The sequence below is a fragment of the Ursus americanus genome, chromosome 2 (assembly GCF_024610735.1).
Source record: "Ursus americanus isolate L20-20 chromosome 2, mUrsAme1.1.p, whole genome shotgun sequence".
Taxonomy (NCBI): domain Eukaryota; kingdom Metazoa; phylum Chordata; class Mammalia; order Carnivora; family Ursidae; genus Ursus; species Ursus americanus.
The window spans coordinates 31,686,197-31,707,345 of NC_142128.1; the positions used below are offsets into that span (position 1 = coordinate 31,686,197).

At 57.2% G+C, this 21,149-nt stretch overlaps 1 protein-coding gene across 6 annotated transcripts in view; it reads right to left on the reverse strand.

Annotated features, from left to right (window-relative positions):
* Nucleotides 1-6,751: 6,751 nt before the first annotated feature.
* The window catches only part of CLEC16A (C-type lectin domain containing 16A), a 201,455-nt gene continuing 187,057 nt past the window's right edge, over nt 6,752-21,149 (reverse strand). For 3 of the 6 annotated variants that reach the window (XM_045784362.2, XM_045784363.2, XM_045784361.2), the window contains 2 exons: nt 20,188-20,343; nt 6,752-10,336 (listed from right to left, as the gene is read on the reverse strand). In XM_045784362.2, the coding sequence (XP_045640318.2) occupies nt 9,981-10,336; nt 20,188-20,343 (512 nt within the window). In that variant the 3' untranslated portion in view covers nt 6,752-9,980. Of the gene's footprint in view, nt 10,337-13,726; nt 13,849-20,187; nt 20,344-21,149 lie in introns of those variants that run through there. The other 3 variants (XM_045784364.2, XR_006777240.2, XR_006777241.2) reach the window with 3 other exon arrangements.

Consider the following 21,149-nt stretch of genomic DNA (forward strand, 5'->3'; position numbering starts at 1 on the left):
ATAATACTAACAGCAGTGTGGTAGGGTTTGGGGAGGATAAACAGATCAGGCGTGCAAACCGCTTAGCTGGGGTTGGCACGTACAAAGTGTCCAGGAATCAGGAGCAGTACCACTCACCAGCTGCATGCGTGGGAGGGGATCATCTGCATGAGAGGAGGTTCTTACCCCGGCTGCACGTGGCAGGACCAAAGTCAACCACAGCTGGGACGGACTAGGAGCAAGTGGAGAGAGGGGAGCAACCGGCCACAGGAATGTGTTGGATGGAGAGGGGAAATCTGAGGAAGCTCTCCAGAGGAGGTGAGTTCTGAGCTATGCTGGCAAATGGGAAGGATTCGAAAACTGACAACACTCTGCTGGGGATGCTGGGGGAGAGAGGGCAGGTGGCTCGGGGGGGCGCCAATGCTCTGGCCTTTCCAGAAAGCCATCTGACAATTTGTAGCCAGAGCCTTGAAGTGATTTCTGTTTCTACCATCTGGTAATCCCCAGGCTCAGAACATCTCCCAGGGATCGATCATATACAATGTGGACTCAGGTTTACATATCAAGTTGTGCACCGCAGGATGACTTGAAATAATGAGTGCAAACAACTTCCATGTCCACCCATGGGCGACAGCTGACCCTGAGGGACACATCCCTGCAATGGACCTTTGACACTCTTTGGAAATAGAGCTTCTACGAACACAGGGAGATGCCGAGACGGTGGGGAGGGTGGCGGGGGCTGAGTGTCAAAAGCACGACACGAAGTTACACCCACTGTATTATTTCAACGGCTTAAAGGCATAGAAAAAAGACTGGAAGGGAATCTGCCGGCAGAGGCTTCCCTGCCAAGGGTTGACTCTTAGCGTGGGAACTATGGAAAATACTATGCTTCTGAACTTTGCCAAACTGTCACCAAAACTATGCAGTCCTTTGGCAATTGGTGCAAGAGAGAAGAAGGCAAAAATCGAACACATCAAAGAAGGAAGGAACAGAGGAGAGAGAAGGTAGTGGACTGCTTGGTGCAACGAACCTGTCGGTTTTACCTCCTAAGTGTCATGGGTGACCCACTTCTTTCGTGACCTCTCCATGCTGCGGTGGGCCCCTCCCGACCCTCCTCCTCCTGCAGGTCCAGGGATCTCTCGCAATGAGTCTCATCTGTCACTTCTTGGCTTTGAACGCTCCTGTGCTTGCCACTGCCCCCAGCAGCAAGGCTAAGCTCCCGGGGCAGGCTTGGGGTCCTCGGGTGGCCACGCGGGCAGGCGCCCTGGGCACAGGCTCCCGTCAGGGTATGCTCCTGCCTTTCTGTCTGTCTCACCATCACCTGTCTGTGCTGAGCCCAGCCTGGCCCAGAAGCCAGCCCTGCACAGTGGGGCCTCGGCACGAGTAGTGGATTGAATGAACTAGCCAGGTGGTTTCCTCCCTCGCTGGAAGAGTATGTGGGGACAGGGAACCTGGGGGACCCTCGAGGGCTGAGCTACCCTTCTCAGACCCATTCTCCAGATGAGGAGACGGAGGCCTGAGAAGTTGTGTCTTGTATCTTTTGTGCAGGTGGTAGGGCTGGAAAGGAATGGCCTGCCTGCCTACCTGTCTGTGTGTCTGTTTGCTGGGAGAACCTGGTCTCTGGGAGGTCGGTGACTGTGTGCAGGTCACATCCGTGTTCCTGGGAGCACACACCTGTCCAGTGGCTAGTCCGCATGCACTTCTAAGTGATGGTCCCCATGAGGAATGTGGGCCCATCGTCCCCAGATTTGACTTTTAGAGAGAAGCCATCAATCCAGCTATTTATAGGAGATCTGCACTTCGAAGACGTTGGCTCAATTTCTCTTTAAAAGCCCGCTCAGGTGGCATGGAACCTGCCACTGGGTGGTGAGCCAGCAGCAGCATGCAACAGGGGTGCAGCAGAGGGTCCCCCGCCTGCAGAGCCCCTGCAGCCGCCTCTGAGGTCTGGCCCCCCCACCCCACCGACTCCCACCCTCAAGCACCTGCAGGGTCTCCCTTCTTCCATCCAAAGAAGGGCAGGCCGATGGCGGAGCTACACAGGGCCCAGGGCAGGGCAGCTGGGGGAAGCCAGGTCCTTCTCACCAGGGCACAACCTCAACCAATAGGGTGGGAAAGTCCGTGGCTGGGCTCCTGACCTCTGTGCTCTCCAAGGCAGTCGTGAGGTGGTTCTGGGAGGTTCTGCGGGGGGTCCACAGCGGGGCCCGGGCACCAGGGCGCCGTTGCTGTTCCCGGTCCTGCGTGCTGGGATCACCATCTGAGAAACCAGCTGGCACCCATGGCCTCGTCTCTGGCTCTGCTCTCAGCGTTCTTCAAACTAAAAACAACAGGATTTGGAATATATTGAACAAAAGTAACTTGAGGTGTGCCGGGTGCCCTGAAGGAAACAAGTGGACGCTGTTAGAAGAAAGCAGGGGGCTGGGGCGCCTGGGTAGCGCAGTTGTTAGGCGGCTGCCTTCGGCTCAGGGCGTGATCCTGGCGTTCCAGGATCGAGTCCCACATCGGGCTCCTCTGCTATGAGCCTGGTTCTTCCTCTCCCACTTCCCCTGCTTGTGTTCCCTCTCTCGCTGGCTGTCTCTATCTCTGTTGAATAAATAAATAAAATCTTTAAAAAAAAAAAAAAAGAAAGCAGGGGGCTGACTCTGGAACTGGCTCTGGCAGGTGACAAGACTGCTGCACTGGGGGGACCGGAGGCATAGCTGCTGCAGGTGCCACGGTGGGGGAGAGTCGCTCGGAAGAAAGGTGCGTGCACAGGGCCTGTCCTGGCAAAGGGCTCAGGTCTTCCGGATGTGGCCGCAGTGAGCGATGGAGCGTGGCCAAGGCTTGTTCTCATCTTGACTGCCCTTCGGTCACCTGAGGGCCATAAAAGGATTCCATGGCTCAGCCCCACCCCAGAGGTGCTGGGTCGAGGCACCTGAGAGGGGCCTGGGCATCGGGTACTTTCCAAAGCCACTCCTTGCTTCTAGCTGGGCTGCTGGTGAGGACCACCGGCAAGGTGAGCCCAGGCCAGGCCGGGTGTCGAGTGCTCGGCTGACTTGTCCCCGCTATACCCCTGAGGCCCCTGCCAGGGATGGCCCTGGTTTAACCATGCGCTCAAGGGCCGAGCAGCTGAGTAACAGTGCAGGGACTTGAACCTGGGCTGCTGGCTCTGAAGCCACTAGGTCCTGCGTGAGGCTTTGTTGGAGGCAGGGATGTTAGCAGCTGCAGCAGCTGTCCCAGCTCAGACACCTGGGGAGGGTCGGGGACACAATCTCCAACGGCGGAAAGTAGAGCCCTCAAATGCTTCTGTCCTTGTCAACAGGCCCTGGCAGACACCAGACCGAGGACAAACAGGATGAGCCTCGAGGCCGGGGCGATCGGCACAGACACACGAATGGAATTCGGGCTTTGGGAATTTGGGACTACGTCCAAGAATGGTTCCATCCATCCATCCATCCTTCCTTCCAACCATCCATCCATCCAACACACATTCAGAGACAGCCCACAGCATGCCAGGTCCTGCACCCAGCCTCGGGGAGACTGGGTCAAATAAGACACGAGCCTTGGCTTTAGGTGAGCCTGCTGGAGAAGGAAGATGAAAAAAAAAAAAAAAACCAACCAACCCCAAAAATGAACCCACGGCTGGCACCACCTGTGACCTACGATATCTGTGCCACAGCAGCATCTCCCATCTGGTGGTCCGGAGATTCTAAGGGGTACAAGGACACAGACTTCAAAGCCGGAGTCCCACAGTGAGCTGCTGCTGCTCTTTGATCAGTCCTTCCGATCCTGTCAGAGAGAAAGTCTTGGCTGGGTGCTCACAGGTCTCTCACACTAGCCGGTCTCCCGATTACAGACACAGGGTGGGCCTTGGGCCTGGAGCCCCAGGCAAGTAATGGGAGGTGGTTCAAATTTAACCACATGGATTTACTTGTATTGTATGTGCTTGTATGGGATCTTTAATTTCTGGCGAATATAGTGGGTTGAATGGTGACTTTCCCCTGCCCCCCAAAAATAGTCCCCATCCCCACCCCAGCACCTGGGAAGGTGACCTTATTTGGAAATAGGGTCTTTGGAGATGTAAATGAAGTTAAGGATCTCTAGGTGAGATCATTATGGATCAGATGGGGTCCCAAATCCAATGACTGGCGTCCTTCTAAGAGAAGGGAGGTTTGACATGGGGGACAAGGGAGGACGGACTGCGTGAAGACACAGGGAGAATGGAGTGAGGCGGCCACACGTCAGGCCCGCCAGGACCGCCAGCACCACCAGGAACCAAGAGGGAGGTGGGGAACGGATGCTCCCTCTGAGCCTCCAGAGGACACCAGCCCACCCGACCCCTTGATCTCAGACCTTGGGTCTCCAGAACAGTGGGAACACATTCCTGTTGTTTTGAGCCACGTGGTTTGTGGTCATTTGTTACGGTGGCCCTGGGAAACACATACAGTAAGTGGTGCTGGTTTTGTGTTTGGGCTTCCAGTGGTAAAGTCTCTCCCTTTTTAAGCACATTGAATTTATAAGGTCAGTTAAGAGGTGAGGAAATGGTAATTCAGGAGTGTTGAGGCGGGCACCATCTGGAGGGAAATCAGGCTGAGCCAGTGGCGTGGGGCCCGGGAGCAGGGTGGGCTAAGGGCCACGGCGCTGAGGTTCTGGGGTGGGTGAGGTGCCTGGAGGGCAGGGGAGGCCTCCTGCTGCCCCCTCTGCACACTCGAGTAAATTCCTGGGAAGCCCCATGTGTTCCCGTCTGGGTGATTCAGACCCATCTTCCTTTGGGGAGAAGCGCTTCAGATGGGGAGGGTTTTTTCCCACTGCTCTGAAGTGCCACGAGGTGTCAGGACAGGAGGGGAAGGGGCTTTCCAGCAGGCCCTGGGCCGGGAAGCCGTCTTCCCTGAATGCGGCACCCAAGGTCATCGGCTGGCGGGATGCTGCCTGCCCACCCTCACCGGCTCCTTCACGTTCCAGCTGCCGTCAGAAGATGCAAGGCCCGGCCAGCCAGGAACCTGCACCAGGGCAGACCCCCGTAGGCCTCACCTCCCAGCGGACTCCCACCAGGAGCTAGGTGGCCCCTTCTTGCCCGAGGGCACATAGTGCTCCCCGTGAAGCCCTTGAACCTGGTGCAGGTGCTTCCCAGTCTGCCTTACAGACAGGAACCAGGGACTGGAAGAGCAAAGTGACTAGTCCCAGACCACCAAACAAGCCCAAGGCCTTTCCCAGCTTTGAGCCTGGGCTGGGAAGGGGGCTGGGGAAGCTGCCACAGAGGGAGTCATGCCCAGAGCTCCTGAGGCCCCCTGCCTTGAGCTGAGCCCTTTGCCTGTGTGACTCCCTCCGGCCTCACGATTCACAAGGCAGGCCCAGTCCTGTCCTTACTTTGCAGATGAGGAGACCCAAGCACAGGGAGACGACCTGGCCATGGCAATGGCTGCAAGGCTGCTGTGTGCTGGAGTCTGGCTCCAGATTCTGCCCTCTGAAGAGAAGCCAGCATTTCCCTAGAGTCGGGAGGCAGAAGAGGAACGAGCCACCCATCTGTGGCTGCATGCACTGCACAGAGGGCTATGAGCCAGACCACCTCTCGGGGTCTCAGGGAGTAGCTCTTGGGCAGCGCACGGCTGTGATCATGGACCAGTGTTCTAGGTGGTTCCAGCACCCCTTCACCTGAGAACTACTGCTTCACCTCCTTCTTCCTGTAAATAGCCTGAGGACACTTGGCCCAGCAGCCAGGGTCTCAGCTGGTATGGGCAGCACAAAGCACACAGGCCTGGACTTGCACTCCAGGGCCCTTGGGAAGGTTGCTGAGCCCCACAGGGCCTCGGTTTCCTCATCTGTGTGAAAGCAGTGCCGTGTTCCTGGCACCTGCCCATCACCCTCACTCCCGGTGCCGTCTCCACAACCTGGGGGCCAGGCCCTTGGCTGGCCCAGAGAGACCCTACATCTGCTGTCCTCAGTTCCGTCCCCCCTTCTCCTGGAGGATCCTTCTAGCAAGTTCCTTTTTCTAAACTGAAGTCACTGGAAAGCGTGAGTGCCCACGTGCCCAAGAGGCAGGGCTACTCTGGGCGTGGGTAAGGCAGCACCCAGCAGGCCACGGCACAGAGCAGGATCCAAGCTCCACCCAGGGACCCCCCATGCCTTCGCAGCCCCAGGCCTCATGGGCAGACTTCCTAGGAACTGAGCCCCACCCTCAGCAGCAGCCTCCACCTTCTGTCAGAAACGCCTCAACTCCTGGCATGAGGCGGGTGTCCCATTTATGTTCTGGACTCAGTTTGGGTTTTACCTCAAGGCCCAGAAGATCCTGCCTGTTTCTGGGCCAGGTTTAAGCCGGAGAACCTGGGAACCCATTTCCAGGGATTTCTGGAGCTCACGCCGGTGCATGCCGAGGTGTTCCGGAACGGGCCAGATTTCACCAGACTCCCGAGCCCTTCCCACTTCCCCTGGCCCATTGGCACATGCGAGCAATGATGCAGAGGCACATCTTGTGCTTAACCCACTAATGGCCCCATTCCACAGATGCAGAACCTGAGGCTTGGAGGGAGGGCCTCCTGCCCAACGGGAGGCATGCACAGCACAGACCGAACTCACTGCACCGGACTGGGCTTGGAGCACCTTCTGAAGGCAGTCTGCTGCACTGGAGTCTTCCCAGCCCTGCCCCACCCCCCCTCTCAGGAGCCGGGGAATACCTGGCCCCGGGTGGGGGCAGGGAGAGGCCCAGCCGCCGCCACGGGCCACGGGGTCAGGCCGCAGAGAACCTTCCCATCGTCGGGCCACGGCCTCCCTACCACAGCACCACGGAGCAGCAGCCACATTCTTGGTAACTTTTTCTCTTTTATTGCCAAGCTCCAATTTACCAGGAAGTTCCAGTTTTCGTTTCCACCCTCGTGTCAGTGCCCACAGAGCATGAGTCAGGCTGGCGAGAGCAGGTACTTCCCTGGAACGGTCCCTTGGCCCAGAAGCATGAGGGTTTCCCAACCCCTGGCTCCTCCTTGGGACAAGAATTATTTACATATTTTCACCTCAGAGGGAACGTAAGGAACCCTGACAGTTTATGCCCAATGTCAACACGACTACGTTAAATGCTGCTTACTTATTGCGTCTAGAGAAGATGAGCATCCGTTCACGCCGTGCCTTTACTTCTAACAGTGCATCTGAGACCTTAGAGAAATCTAGTGTATGTCTTGAAAGAGGTATGTCTGTCCTTCGCTCCCACCCGGGGTGGGGGGTTTGCTAACGCAGGGGCGGAGGTGGGGGCAGCTGCCTTCTGTGGAGAGCAGGGAGCAGACCGGCTGGGTGGAGGGAAAGACAGCAGGGAAGGCCTGCAGTGGTGGAGGCCCTCCTCCCGCCCCTCCCCGGGACGGTGGTCTCCCGTACTCTGGCTGTGGCTTTGGGGCTCATCCTGGAGAGCTCCCGGCCTTACCCAGTCTGACCTTCAGCGAGAGGCGCCCTCGCTCTCTCAAGCCCCTGAACTGGAGGGACATACGCTTCTCCACAGAAACTTTTAAAGCTGAGGTTTGAGGGTTCATGGGGCCAACCCTGCCCCTGACCTGGCAAACCCAATGGGCCTAATGGATTGGAGGAGGGTGGGCCTGGCCCTTCTCTCTGTAGGGACACAGAGATGGTAGGCAGGGTGGGCTTGCCGAGCTTGACCCCAGAAGTCTGAGCCCAGGAGGGCACGGTCCCCACTCCTGCTCTGCAAGGATTCCCAGCTCTACCTGCCTCTGCCTGACCCCAGGGTCCCAGCACAGCCCGTCTGGGCTGGCCTGCCTCGGAGTGCCCCTGTTGTTAGGTTTATGGGGTGCTCCTGAAGACACAGCATGCCTGCGGCTACCATGATGGTCAAGACCTAGCAAGGCAGGTCCTTCATCAGAGCCAAGACGGCTGCCTGCCTCCTCCTCACACGCAAGGTGATGGGGAACCCCTGGTTAAGGAAGTCCCCACCCCACGCCCGCCTAGAGGCGTCCTGCTGAGGCAAGCCACAGGACCTACACTGCAAGCCCACCTCCGGGACAGGCCTGCCCTCAGCAATTGGCACCTTTCGTTCAACTGCTCCACTGTCCGGGTCTCGGCAGTGCTGCCTCAGGACCTCCCGCTGTGCTGTCCCCAACGTCTCCTTCAGTGCTCGGCGGCCGAGAAGCCCCTGGGAGCCACCGGATTCCAGATGGCAGGCTGGTGGTCCTGGAGGGGGGCTTGGGTCCACCTGTATGGGCCTGTTCTTTACGATAATGCCACCGGGCTGGGAAGTTACTTGCCTTCTGTCGTTTCTGCTGCCCCAGAGTCACGGCAAAACCAGAGCGCCAGCCTGCTCTTCTATCCAAGTGAAAGATCGGGTAGGATGTGTGGCCGGCTGCTGGCACCTACGCCGCATGACAGGCCCTTTCTCGTCATGGACCACCTGACCCCTTCTTCCGTCCCACCTGCCTTTCCTTCCTGGAGGGCTCTGTGCCTGGTCATGGCTGATCCCTCCTGCCGAGGCCCCTGGAATTTCTGCCTGCACGGCCTCCTTCTCCGGGCTGGGTCTCTTCCCTGTTGAAGCGGGGTGGGCACACCAACACAGAGGGCTTCTGATGATGGACATCCCTGTCCCCATGGGCGCCACGCCCCTCCTCGGTGGGCTCCGCTGCCCCAGCAGGATGAGGGAGGCCATGAGGCCCGCAGTCCTTGAACAGGATGATGGTCCCGGGGCACATGTGTGCTGGCACTCTGGGTGGGCACACGGGGAGGAAAGCGTGTAAGGTCGTGGCGCTGACCAGAGACAGGCGAGGTCACCTGGCCAGGCCTGGCTAAACAGACAGGAACGGCGCAGGCGCTTGAGGAGACATCGGAGAACTGGCCCGCACGCATCCGCCTCAAATGAAGAAGCGACTGTGGCGTTTTCATGTTAAAAATCAGCTTGTGTCTCCACAGCGGCGGCCGAGAGGGAGAGTGGTGCACCTGAGCTCCCAGGACAACTGGTCGAGACGGGACGTGCCCTGCGGCGCGTGCACACAAGGTCGGGCGCAGGCCACGTGGAGGACGGCCTCTGTGGCCTCTTCTTTCCATCACAGCCACGGGGCCCGAGTCTGCGCGGTCCCCAACTGTTCTTTCCAGACAAAGAGAGGGGGCCACAACTGAAGGGAACGCTGGGAAGCCGTCCTGACTGGTTTCAGTCCAGAGAGATGAAGGATGCGTCCTGAGTGGGGAGCTGGCTGCACCGGCCCCTTTCCTGGGAAGATCTTTCAGGAAACGCGAGGTGCCTTGGCTACTGCGACAGAGAAACAGTTGGCCCTCTCGGCTCTGTGTGTACCTGAGAATACATATATCTCCCTTACCTTTGTTTAAAAAATATTCTAAACTTTCCAGGAAGGTAACTTTCTATTCTAAACTTTCCACAGGCTCACAGAGTTAGCGAGTGGTAGAGAAGTAAGGAAATGGGGAAAGCCAGACTGAGAGCTTTACAACACAACGCTGGGAAGTTCGAGGGAAAATGAAAATGAAATCTTAACAGTAATATAATACTTTTAACATGACGTCCAACCTTAAGGGTGGAGGATTCTTTTTTTGGGCTTTTTTCTTTTTTTTAAATAGACGCTTTTTAAATAAATGCTTTTTATCTGCTGCCAAAAGCGGAAATAAATATCCAAAGGAGATGCTTACCGAAGTCTTTTTCTCTACAAATTTCTACCCAAAGTGACTTAGTCCAATTGTTTTGGGCACACTGGGCATGGTGGCCGAGAAGCTTCCAGACTGGAGCAGCTGGGGGCGGGGGTCCTGCCACCCCAGGGTCCTCAGGCTCAGAGACCAGGAGGCCGACCTCCTCCCCGAGGCAGCCGCCTAGTCACCTGGGCTCACCGGGGTGTCCCCCCCGGGACCAGCCTGCTCTGCAAGAGGTGCAAAGGGAAACGGGAATTCACACGGAGCAAAGGAGCGCGAGAAGAGATGGCAGAGGGGGTTCCTGGGGCCGTGAGGACTGCGGGTGCTCCCCATGTGTCTCTGAGTCAGGTGTACCGGGCCCCTGCCAGCAGGGCCACACACACAAAGGGAGGCCACTCGGTGCCCACTCAGTGCTCGGTGGGGCCTGCTGGCTCCGAGTGTGCGGCCTCTTCGCTTGGTGTCGCTGTGCCCACCGCGGCCGGTGCGAGAGGTGCGGGGATGCCAGTGAGGGTACGGAGGCTGTGGGGGTCGACGGGGGGGACGAGGGTCAGCGACTCCACGCTTAGTGTGTCGGCAGTGTCCTCACAGAGCAGGGAGATGGTGGGCTGCTGGGCAGGGATGAGGCTGGGGGACAGGTTGACTGTCTCCGCATCTGCACCCCTTGCCAGGCTCTTGCTGGGCCTGGCCTCCGCTTCTGTTTCGTTGATGATCAACAACTGGCTGGGAAGATGAGGCTGAGGCTGTTCCATAGTTATGGGGTCATCTGGGTGGGGGGAGAAAGAACAAGGGTACACTTAATCCCGAGACACACTGCTCCTGCTGGCACCCTCTGCTCCCGTCCTGAACAAAGGCCCAGGGACATCTGGGTGGGAGATGGTGGTGCTGGGGGACAGCTTGGCTCCACTTCCTCCTTCTGGGGACACAGGAGCTGGTAAATCCAGTCTTCCCTAGGCCTGGGGAGAAATCTGCCAGGGCCCAGGGTTAGCCTGACTTGTGATGTGAGAGAACGATGAGGGGCTCGTGCAGAATCAATGGGTTCCAGGAAGCAGCCTGGGCGGGCTCCCCGTCAGGGAGAGTCTTGGACCACCTGCCCAATGAGTAAATACGGGTTTAGGGAGGAAACGGGCTTGGGTGTGTTTATCACTTCAGGCCATTTCCAGAGCCTACATTTGGTAGCATTTACCCAAAGGGGGGGAACTCACTGCAATATTAAAAAAAAAAACAAAAACAAAAAACGACAACAACGAAAAGGAATTCTATGGAATATTTCAGCTTGCAAAACCAAAACAAAACCTCAGACTGTGGTTTGTCTCCTGCTTCTTCTCTGCGAGCTCAGTTAGCGCCCAGAAAGGGGCCATTCCGATCCTGAGCGTCCCTATGGGGGTCACGGAGAGAAACCACGGCCGGGGGAAGGCAGGGGAAGGCTCCGCCCAGCGCAGATATTTTTGGAGTGGCAATTTCTTTTTTTGGTGCTTTTCAAAATCCTTGATTAGATTACAGACAAATGGCCTATCTGCTTTCCGATGACGAGTTTGCCTGGACAGGAACAGCAGTGCTGCTCACAGTGGGAAACATCCTCCGGGCTTTAAGCACCGGTAATCTGAAAGCATTGACAAGAAGGCTGAGGGCATCTCGCTCGGAAAGCAAATACCTCCTTTGTACAGATTTTGGGGGGTGGACCAGGCATCAGCAGACGGTGCTGATGACAGGGTGCTCAGCCATGAGTCGGAAAGCACTCTGGACCCTGGGAAGGATGGTAGACATGTTTCTTTCGATGTAATTTAAGTTAGGTTTGTTGTTTTTTTTTTTTTTAATTTTAAAGTTAAGCCAAAACAAAATAGAACTGCAAACTGAACATACAGCAAGAAAAGGGAAAAACCAAGAGCAAAAGAAAACCGAAGGGCATAGAGAATGGGATGCAGGAGAGGAAGAGGATTCCCATCGTGGAGAGAAAGCACAAGCAACAGACTGAGTTTCCCAGAGAGTACGGCGGCGTTTCTTTCCCCAAGGCTCCTGGACAAGACAAGCTCTCAAAGATCCCAGATAATTCCTTCCTAAGGCCTTTTTGTTTTCCTTCCGTCTATTATTATTATGTATATTTTTAAAAGACAAAGAAGGCCCAGAGAAAATCACTGCACTGCACGGGGCTGTGGGTCTGTCCTCGCTCTGGGGGTGGGGTGGCGGTGAGCACTAGTGGAAATTGTGATTCAGGGTGTGAGCTGAGCCCAGAAACGCTGAATAAACACTCCATGTGCATTCTGGTTTCTCTGAAGCTCACTGAATTCGCTCCATTCAGCAAGGACACCCTTGTGGCACGGGCTGCCTTGCACGCGCAGGCTTGCTTTCGATGGAGCCCCACGTGATCTACCTGCTGCCTGGTTCCCCTGTGGGCTCACCTGCTCTGGCCGCCTCCCCTGGCTTCCAGTGAGGGTGGGCGTGGCTATGGCCCAACGTACCTATGGATTCGCATGTAAGCTCCACTGCTGACAAGGCAGTTCAGAAATGACTAATTCTCCAAATGGCACTTTTGGGCCATCTGGAGACAGAGCTGCCAAGCATTTCCTTCACGTTCTCTTGAAACTTCTTCTAAGAGTTCCGTCTTTGTTCATTTGCATGCAGATATTCAAAAAAGCTGGCAAATCTCTTTCCCTGATCCCAAACGGGGTTTTTGGTGATAAGCATAATCAAGGATATGAGAAATTTGCCATCAAATATATTTAAAAACCAATAAACCAACAAACGATATTACACACACCCAAAATTGGTTTCTCCTTTAAGAAAAGAACCAACAATTTTTATTAAAAGGGTTGGGTTTTTTCCTTAAAAAAAGCCTTTTTCAAATTTTATAGGAAAAAAATAAGCTCTCACCCATCACCCACAACACTTCTTTTTAAAACTAAGAATTGCTTCCTGAATGTGATCTACAAATGTATCCCTTCCAAGGGGAATGAAAAAGATCTTTTACACCAGGGGAAAATGACCCAACGAAGACACGTGTTCTCGTCCAGGGCTGAGCCCTTGGTTTTGCCTGCCTGCTGGTGTTTTCGGCTCGAAGGCCACAAATAGGGGCCTGGCCCTGAAAATGAGAAATGTGGAGAACATTCTGGTTTCCCGGCCAGGAGCCAGGGAGAAGAGTGGAGGCCTGAGCGGGAAGTCCTGGACATCCAGGGTTCCGTGAGAGACGCGTGGCCCCCCGCCGCTCTGCTTGTAGCCGACACCAAGACAGCGGGTCCCCCCATCCCTGGCCAGCACCCGCCAGAAGCTGATCTCCAGCTTTGAGGAGGGGCTCAGCTGGCCCTTGCAGAGTGACGGTTTCCAGGAAAACTTTGGGGCTGCTGTGCTCAGGCTGGGAGAGTGGGACTGAGCGGGAGAGAGAGAGAGAGAGAGAGAGAGAGAGAGAGAGAGTGTGTGTGTGTGTGTGTGTAAGGGGCAGCAGAGCATAGCAGGATGGAGGGCAGAGCTCAGAGGAAGCAGCTTTTAAACGCAAAAGAAGGCAAACGTCTCCTGACTGGCAAGTGGGAGGCCCGCATGGGAAACCCTAAAGGGAAGGTGGGGAAGGTGGGAGGGAAGGTGGGGGGCAGGCAGCAATAAAGGGCCCTGCGCAGGGAGCTGGCTCGGGTCAGCGGCCACCTGGAGCACTGCATGTAAGTATGGGGGATGATGGCATCCACCCTCCAGTGCCTGTGCGGGGAAATGGCTTTGGCCCCTGGCTGAGGCGGGACTGAATCTACTACTGAGCTTTGAGCAGGGCTGGGGGAGGGGGGGTAGGGAAAAGAAAAAGCGAACCTAGTTGACTTGGTTGTTTTTTTGCAAATTCTACTGCTCAACCCTCGTGGCCTAACCCAGGGGCCCCTGCGGGGACTGGGCTGGAGAACCCCACCAGCTGGGTAGTCCACGGAGAAGGACAGCGTTTCCAGGCTGCCCGAGGCTTGAGGGCCAGGGATCCAGTCCCCAGCCCAGGTGAGGCCAGATGGGAACGGAAGAACAGGCTCCGGGGAAGTTGTGGAGATGGCCGCTCGGGAGGGGGTGGCACAGCCGCGGTCCCCCGAGGCCCAGCAAGGCCCAGCGAGGCCCAGCTCGCGGTGCAGGGCCCGCCACCCTGGAAGGCCGCGGCGGGGCATGTGGGCCGTGCAGGCTAACAGATGAGACCTGCCTGAGTTGCCTGCGAGAGTTGCCGTGACAGCTGCCGTTCGAAGCACTAAACCCAGTGGCCGCCGTGACTGTCGGCCTCCGACAGGCTGAACACTCGCCGGCGTCCTTTCCTGCCACTCCTGACTAGAGGGAAACACAGCGACAGGTCATAGAAAGCCTTTAACAACGGGACAGAGAAAGGTGACACGGAGAGGGGCACAGAGCAGTGACGGACGCCAAGCACGGACGAGAGCGCGAGGGGAGCGTGGCGGGGCCGGGCGGGTGCTCAGGACCGCCTGGGGGGGGCACGGCCCCCGATCAGGTGAAGCCCCCATTCGGCCCCACCAGGATGAGGTGCTGTCACGACAGCTGGGCACCCGACCGTGTGCTCATGCGTAGGGCTCAGTGGGGGGTAAAGACAGCAAAGGTTAAGTCCTGTTGGAAAGGAAAGACTGGGAGTCATCAGCAACACGGGGTGTCCGTCGGTGAGAAACCTCCAGGCACAGAAGAAGAGAACTGCTGGTCAGATCCACACACGAACCAGCGGTGAGGACGAAGGCCCTGCATCCCCGGGACCGTCTGAGGAGGGAAGGCTGTGTGGTTGGGGGACGGGAGCCAAGCCGGCTAGTGAAACAAGCACATTTCTGACCCTTGAGGGATGAGGGCTGTGGTTCCTGACGTCACCACACTAAAGCCAACAGCACAGCTCAGACCCTTCCCCAGCTGCGGGGCGCCGCTCTCCAGAAGACACTGCTGGTCTGAACCTTTGGAGAGCAAGACCAAGCCACAGCAGGAAGGTCTGGGACCAGGTGCTGAGCGGCCAAGGATGGGTCCTAATCCGCTGAAACAAAAATGTTAGGAGCATCTTCCTGGGAAGGAAGGAACCATAATCTCGGGCACAACTTCGGGACTCGAGCAAAGCTGAAAATTAATGCCACAGAACAGAACGCAAATATATCTAATGACGCGTGGGGCTATATGCTTCAAAGTTGTTAAAATGGTACATTGTATGGTATGTGTATTCTACCGCAATAAAAAAATTAATGCCATGGAGAAAACTGGGGAGAAAAGAACATGCCTTGCTCAGGGTTTCTGTCCTTAGAGTCCCGCCTGACTGGTAACCGAGTTCGGTGACATGTGGGTCAATCTTGGGCTGTCTGGCTCCCATTGGGCCTGAAAGGGACCGAGTGCTGGCGTGAAGGTCCTGTGTTCAGACAGCCCAGGGAGCAGGTGAGGATGGGGAGAGCAGGACACCACCCCTGCCAGGGCTTGCCACTGGGCCTCCAGGAGCCAAACCCTTCCTTTTTCCTATAAAACCCTGGGGGAAGGTCAAAGTGCTCATAATTCCATGGGCCTTAAAAACAGGTGACGGAAAGAGCAGGCTGGATTTCAGGCTGACTTCATTTTTTAACAAATGATTGTCTTTCTTCCTCGAAGCAGCTTACCCAGGACACGTGTGAGACACAACAGACCCGGTCACAGAGCTCTATACTGAGGAGTTCTCTTATCTGAGCCCCACGCAGGGCATACGTGTGTGAGTGTGTGCACTGGGTGTGTGTGAGCGTGCACGTGTGTGTGTGTGCGTGTCTATGTTATGGCTGTAACCCAGAAAGTTTTTCTGAAGTACTCCTACCAGCCTTACATTTGGTTCTAAATTGGGTCTATTTTCTCTTTCCCGCCGTATGTTCTCTGCAATTTCAGCTTCTCAAAACCATCAAGTGTTTAAGGGAAAAAACCCTGCTAATTCCAACCCTGTAATTTTCTCCGTGGGGAGCAAGCCCAGGCCTATCAGGCCGGCAGTGCTAGACGAGTGGGCAACAAGACTCCAGGTCCTAGGATGCTGCCCAGGGCACCGGCTCTCCCCATGAAGGCTTGGGGGTCTCACTGAACTTTCTATAAAGGACAAGGGGAACAGGTCAACTCGCACGCTGGCTGTTAAAATTGGACAATAATTCCCTCGGCACAGCCTTAAGAGGTAAATAACTAACAATGAAAATAAAATACCCTTGCTCCCAACTCCTTCTAACTGGTTTCTCTGGTTACCAGGGAATTCAGTTGTGACGTTTCCTTCAGCCGGGGGGGGGGGGGGAGTGGGTTTCTTGGCCCTGATTTGAGGTCTAGCACTTGTAAAAAAAGTCACTCACAAGCATCCACACTGTCCCTCGCACGTGGAGGAGACTCAGAAGCAGGTGCTCCCAGCACAGAGGGCAAACCAGTGACCCTCTGGGTGGGTCCCTTTCCCCTGCGGTGAGGGGCCCTCTGCCAGTGCTGGGCCACAGGCCTCGGCCACCATGGGCACATGTGGTGTTCCTCAAAAACAGGCCGCTCCTTGGGGTCTGTATCTGGAGGGGCAGGACTTATAGGTAGACCCCAGGGAGAGAGGGAAAAGGAACCTACTTGTCTCTTGCCAGCTGCTGGGCTCAGCCTGGGGGGGGCTGTGAGACCCAAGGCCACCCTCCTCACAGACCTCTGTCCTCATTAACCCTCAGCCTTTGGACACTTACGTGCGGTCATTTGGGGGACACTGGCCTCCCCTGCCAGACTGCGGTCCTTTGTTACCCTCTGTCCCCAGTGCCACACACAGCAGGAACTCAACAAAAACCTATTTGGTTAGAAAAAGTTAATGCAGTGGAGGTAGGGTCCCAAGGTCGGCAGAGCTGAGATGCAGAGAGAGGCCGGACGCGAGGGCCACCATTGGAGGGACCCTAGTGAGATCAGGTCTGACATCCACAAAACCTGAGTCACTCAGACTCAAGGTCCCGTGGGCAGCTGAGAAAATCTGTATTTGGGATACACAAGGGCCTCTTGCAAAGCCAGGCAGAGAACTTGAGGTCCCCTGGGCTGGACAGAGGGTGGGGGTGGAAAACAGCCAAGTATCTAAAGAGTTTGACGCCCTCATCGGGGATGAACCCATTCGGGCTGGCAGAGGAGACAGGACCATCTGGGGTCCACTGTGTTGCTGACTTTGGGGGCTAGCAAGCTCCCCCCACAGGGGCCACACAGCCCAGCCTTGGTTGACTGCGGCTGAACAGTAGCCAGGGTCTCTGTGAATGGGCTTGGCTTTTCACGTGGTTTCTAGAGCAACCAGGCACACTGGAAGGAGAAATGCATGTACTTCGTGGGCTGCCCCCAACGGAGATCTGAACCCGAGGCCCAGGGCTCAGCAGTGCCCCACGGAGGCACCTGAGACAGACTTAGGAACCTCATGGATATTCTGTGGAGTGACTTCAGAAGGGGAACCATGGGTTCTGGAGTCGCCAAGGCTGGGGCCCGTGTGGGGGCTCCTCCGTTTCCTAGCTGCACTGTCATGGCCAAGCCATGGGATCTTTCCAAGCCCCCGTGTTTTCAGCGGTATGGTGTGAGGTGGAGGGTGGAAAGTCTCAGGGACGTGGTGTCTGTCCAGTGTTCGTGAGCACAGTGCCTGGCATACGGGGGGATTAGGAGGTACTCTGGGGAGGTATGACTGTTGGCCGTGATGGAGCGGGTACAAAGCACGCAGCACGGGCACACGGAGAAGGCTGGGCAGTGGGCGTAGTGGGTCCCATCTACGGCTAGAAGAGTGCTAAGCCCCACCCCTGGCTTTCAGGGATACCTTTCGATAATTCCGGGTTTCAAAACCACAGCGACATGGAAAGCTGGGCCTGTCTCATCCCCTGATGGATGGCATCCTTCCTCTGCTTCCCCAACCAAACACCTGCCCGTGCAAAGTGTGGCTTCGAGAGCAGAGAAGCCACTGGAGCTAATTCTGGCTGCAAAGGGCCTGGCAGCTGCTCTCCCCACTGGGAACTTCCTGGACTCAGAGGCTCTGGAAGTTCAGGGATAGGAATGCCTCTGATTCAGCACTGTGTCCTCCAAAACCACTTGGGAGGACAAGTGGCCCCTTGACTGGGCCGCAGCTGTCTTCTGCCGTCCAGGCTGGGTGGGCTGCGAGGAGAGGCCCCAGCCCGTCCTGCTGCCCAGCTGGCCCCGCACGATGCCACCTCGGGCTGACCGTGGCCATGCCCCATGGGTGGAAAGTCCGGTGAGAAGGCAGCACAGGGCCACCCTGTGCCAATTAGAAACCTGAACACCGAGCCACTGCTCCGGGCTGACATCAAACCAGACAAGTGGCCGAAGGGCACCCGTCCTGACAAAACCTGCTTCCCTGCCAGCCTCAGCTTCCTGACCAGCACGGCCTGGGGAGACAGCAGGCACATGGCGGCACCACCTGCGGACGCCTGCCCTTATGAGGAACACAGAAACCTCATGTGCTGTGCTCTGGATGGACCCAGGAGGCTGAAGCCTGGCCTGGAAGTTGGCCATTGAGAGGCCAAGTGAATGGTAGCCCTCCCAAGGCCTGACACCCCAGCCTGTGACTCCCGTTGCCGGGCCCCTGTGACAGGGACACTGCGTGGGTGCCGGTGCTCTTTCAAGGGATTAAGAGCTGGGTCCTCAGATAAGAGTGAAGTGCAGGCTGCCTGACAGGCTGGCCCCTCGTCAGGGGTGAGTTATTTCAGTGTCTGCAGAGATTCGGACAGGCAGGCTGGGCCGCAGGCTTTTACTGTCAGGCAGCATAAAAAATGGGGACTCGCACACTTGCCTCCGCAGGCTTACCGGGGACGCACAGAACGGGGGCAGACACCCAGGAGAGGCTGACCATCACTTATCGACTGGAGCTGCCTGGCTACCTGACAGCCAGGCTGACAGCCCCTGCATTTCTGAGATGAGAAGACAGGTCACTGGCACCGTGTGGGGGATGGTGGGGGTAGGGATGGAGGGGCTGAGGGAGACCAAGAGAAAAGAAACTTGCCTCCTGGGGACCCTGAGCCTCTGGGGGAAGGTGCAGAGCCGAAGCCACTCAGGTGAATATCTGCAAACACAGACCTGATTTTGACGATTGTGGGTCTTGGCTGGTTTCAGTTTTAGGCAAAGAAGTATACGGCTCAGATGTTTGCTAAGCTGTTGTCTGTGCCTTCTTCAACATGAAAGAAAGGCATACATAGCTCCACCGGGAAGACACCTTCACCCAAAATGCATTTGTAAGTCTAAGTGTGTTGGCGTGCACACGACACAGACGCAGAAGTGTACACATGCAGGCAGCACGTGGGTGCACACACAAGCACACGAATACATAGCCCTGCCCTTCTGTTCCCAGAGCCAGCGTGAGATCAGGCAGCAGAGGAAGGTGGAGGGCTGCTCCCGGCTTCTGGACAAAGCTCCATCTGAATGTCCCGCTGTGGGCCTGGGACCGGCGGCAACACCCGCGGCCACCCTCAGATCAGGCTCAGAAACAGCTCAGACAAGGCGGCCACCTCCCCCAAGCTGGGGCGGGGAGAGGGTCGGGGGGAGCAGGTGCTGAGTGGAAGAGGGTCTAAGTGAGGTAGAGAGAGGGTGACCCTGCTGCCTGGGCGTCGATGTAATGGATGCTGGCGGGAGGGGGGCTGCAGGCAGCAGGCGAGTCCACGCGGGGTTAACCCTTCGCTGGGGAATGCGGAAGCTGACGACCCCGGAGAGGCGCGCGCAAGATCTTGGGCTCCAGTGTTGAGGGAACAGGAGCTGCCAGGGCTCATGCCCTGGCATGTGGCTTTTATCATGACCCCCCAATACGCCACCTAACAAGAGTTTGGGCAGGTGCCCCTGAAACAGGATAGGTGAGAGCTCTGGATGGGACCTTGAAGGGACAGCGAAGGACACCGAGGGTCCCCAAATGAAGGTGCAGACCAAGTCCCTGAGGGCCTCCCAAATCTCTAGAGCCGCCCGGGGCCCTCTGGACCCATGGTTGTGCTGCTGGGGCGTGAAGCTTCATGCACCCCAAGCCCATCCCCAGCATCTCTGCTTGGGCCCTGCTCCTCTGGCTGCATTATGCGGCCAAGGGGTTCAGGAAAAAGCCTGGTGCCTTGCCCCTGGGATCTCACCTGGCACAGTGAGGCGCTCACGCGTGAGGGGCTCATGGTGGCTGAGAACACAGGGGGCGCCCCCTGGGCTCACCGTAGCCACCCTGCTCACGGGGTCTGTCTGTGCAACGCCTGCCCTCGTCTGAGCTCCAGGAAGGCGAGACGGGACTCTAGCACATCCTGACAGACTCTCAAAAGGTGTACCCTGGTCACAGACGACTGGACTGCCCCACACATTTACAGACAAAACTGGCATGTTATGAAGGAAAGAACAAATTAGCAGGGACGCAATTCTTTTGCCGGGTTCAAACAATCCGGTCTGGGAGACCCCTCCTCGTGGAGGTGATAATGGGGCAGATGCAGGCTCAGCAGCCGTCCATCCCCTCCAGCCCTGCGGTCAGGGAAGGCCAGCCTGCAAAAGGAGTGACTCCTCCCCGCTGGGAGCTAAACCAGCCAGCCTGTGGGCAACGTCACATCACAACGAACGCACAACCCTGAACGGCGGTGGCCCCAAACACGGAGGCAAGGAGGAGCTGGGGGTCAGCGGTCTCAGCACGGAGGGGTCACAGAGTTCCCCGGTCCCCCCCGCACCACGTCACGCAGCCAATACCTGACGGGCTCTGGGTGGCGGAAGGCGTAGATGATGAGCTGGTGCCCGCGGATTCACAGTGACTGGTGCTCCCGCTGCCGCTGGGGCTCCCGCTGGCAGACGGCGAGGACAGGGATGGCGAGCTGTGCTGGTTTATGCACTGGGCCACGGCAAAGCCTGCAAGACAGGTAGTGAGGTGACCAAGTAGGAAGAAACAAGCTGGCCTAGGAGGGGGCCACACTCCCCCATTTCGTGGGAGATGCCACAGGGCAAGCTGTACCTCAAAGGTGGGGGTGGGGACCCTAACCTAAAGGCTACACCCACCAACCCAACCCAGCCCCTTGAAGAGTCCCCAGCTGACCTCTCTGGCCATGGGCCTGACCTGGATACACTTCAAAGCTGTTTCAAGGAAGAGGGTGTGCAGCTGGCCATAGAGCCGAGGGCCGTGAGCCATAAGTCTGAGTGCCGTCGCTGGCTCAGCGATGGTCTGGCTGTGCCCTTGAAGAGGACACGCAGCCTTGGGGCTTCAGAGGCATCCTGGTGAAGTTCACACAGGGACTCAGGACATCCTCAAGGCAAAATCTTGGGGCCTTTGCTAAAGTGCCCGAGTTGTCAAAAGCAGGGCACTGGGCAGGAGGGGAGGAGCCCCTGAGACTCTCCCTGCCACAGGTTTTGCTGAGCTCTGAAGGCTCCGGTGAGCTCAGTACGGGAGGAACAAAAGCGCTGCTGAAGAGCTCCCAACTGCGGAGTTCCACATAGCCCTTGGACCACGGAGATCGGGCCGCACGTCTGTGAGGCCTGAGCCACCCCGGCACCAGGGAGTGGGGGAGCCCCGCACTTTGCAGACGCTCGGATCTGGGCAAGCTCTGCTCACCGCGCAGAAATACCGGAATGCATGCCAGGCACCACCCCCATGCTACCTGGGAGTGTTGTCACAAAGTCCTTGTCGCCGCACTGTACTGGGGGTACAGCGGGGCACAGGG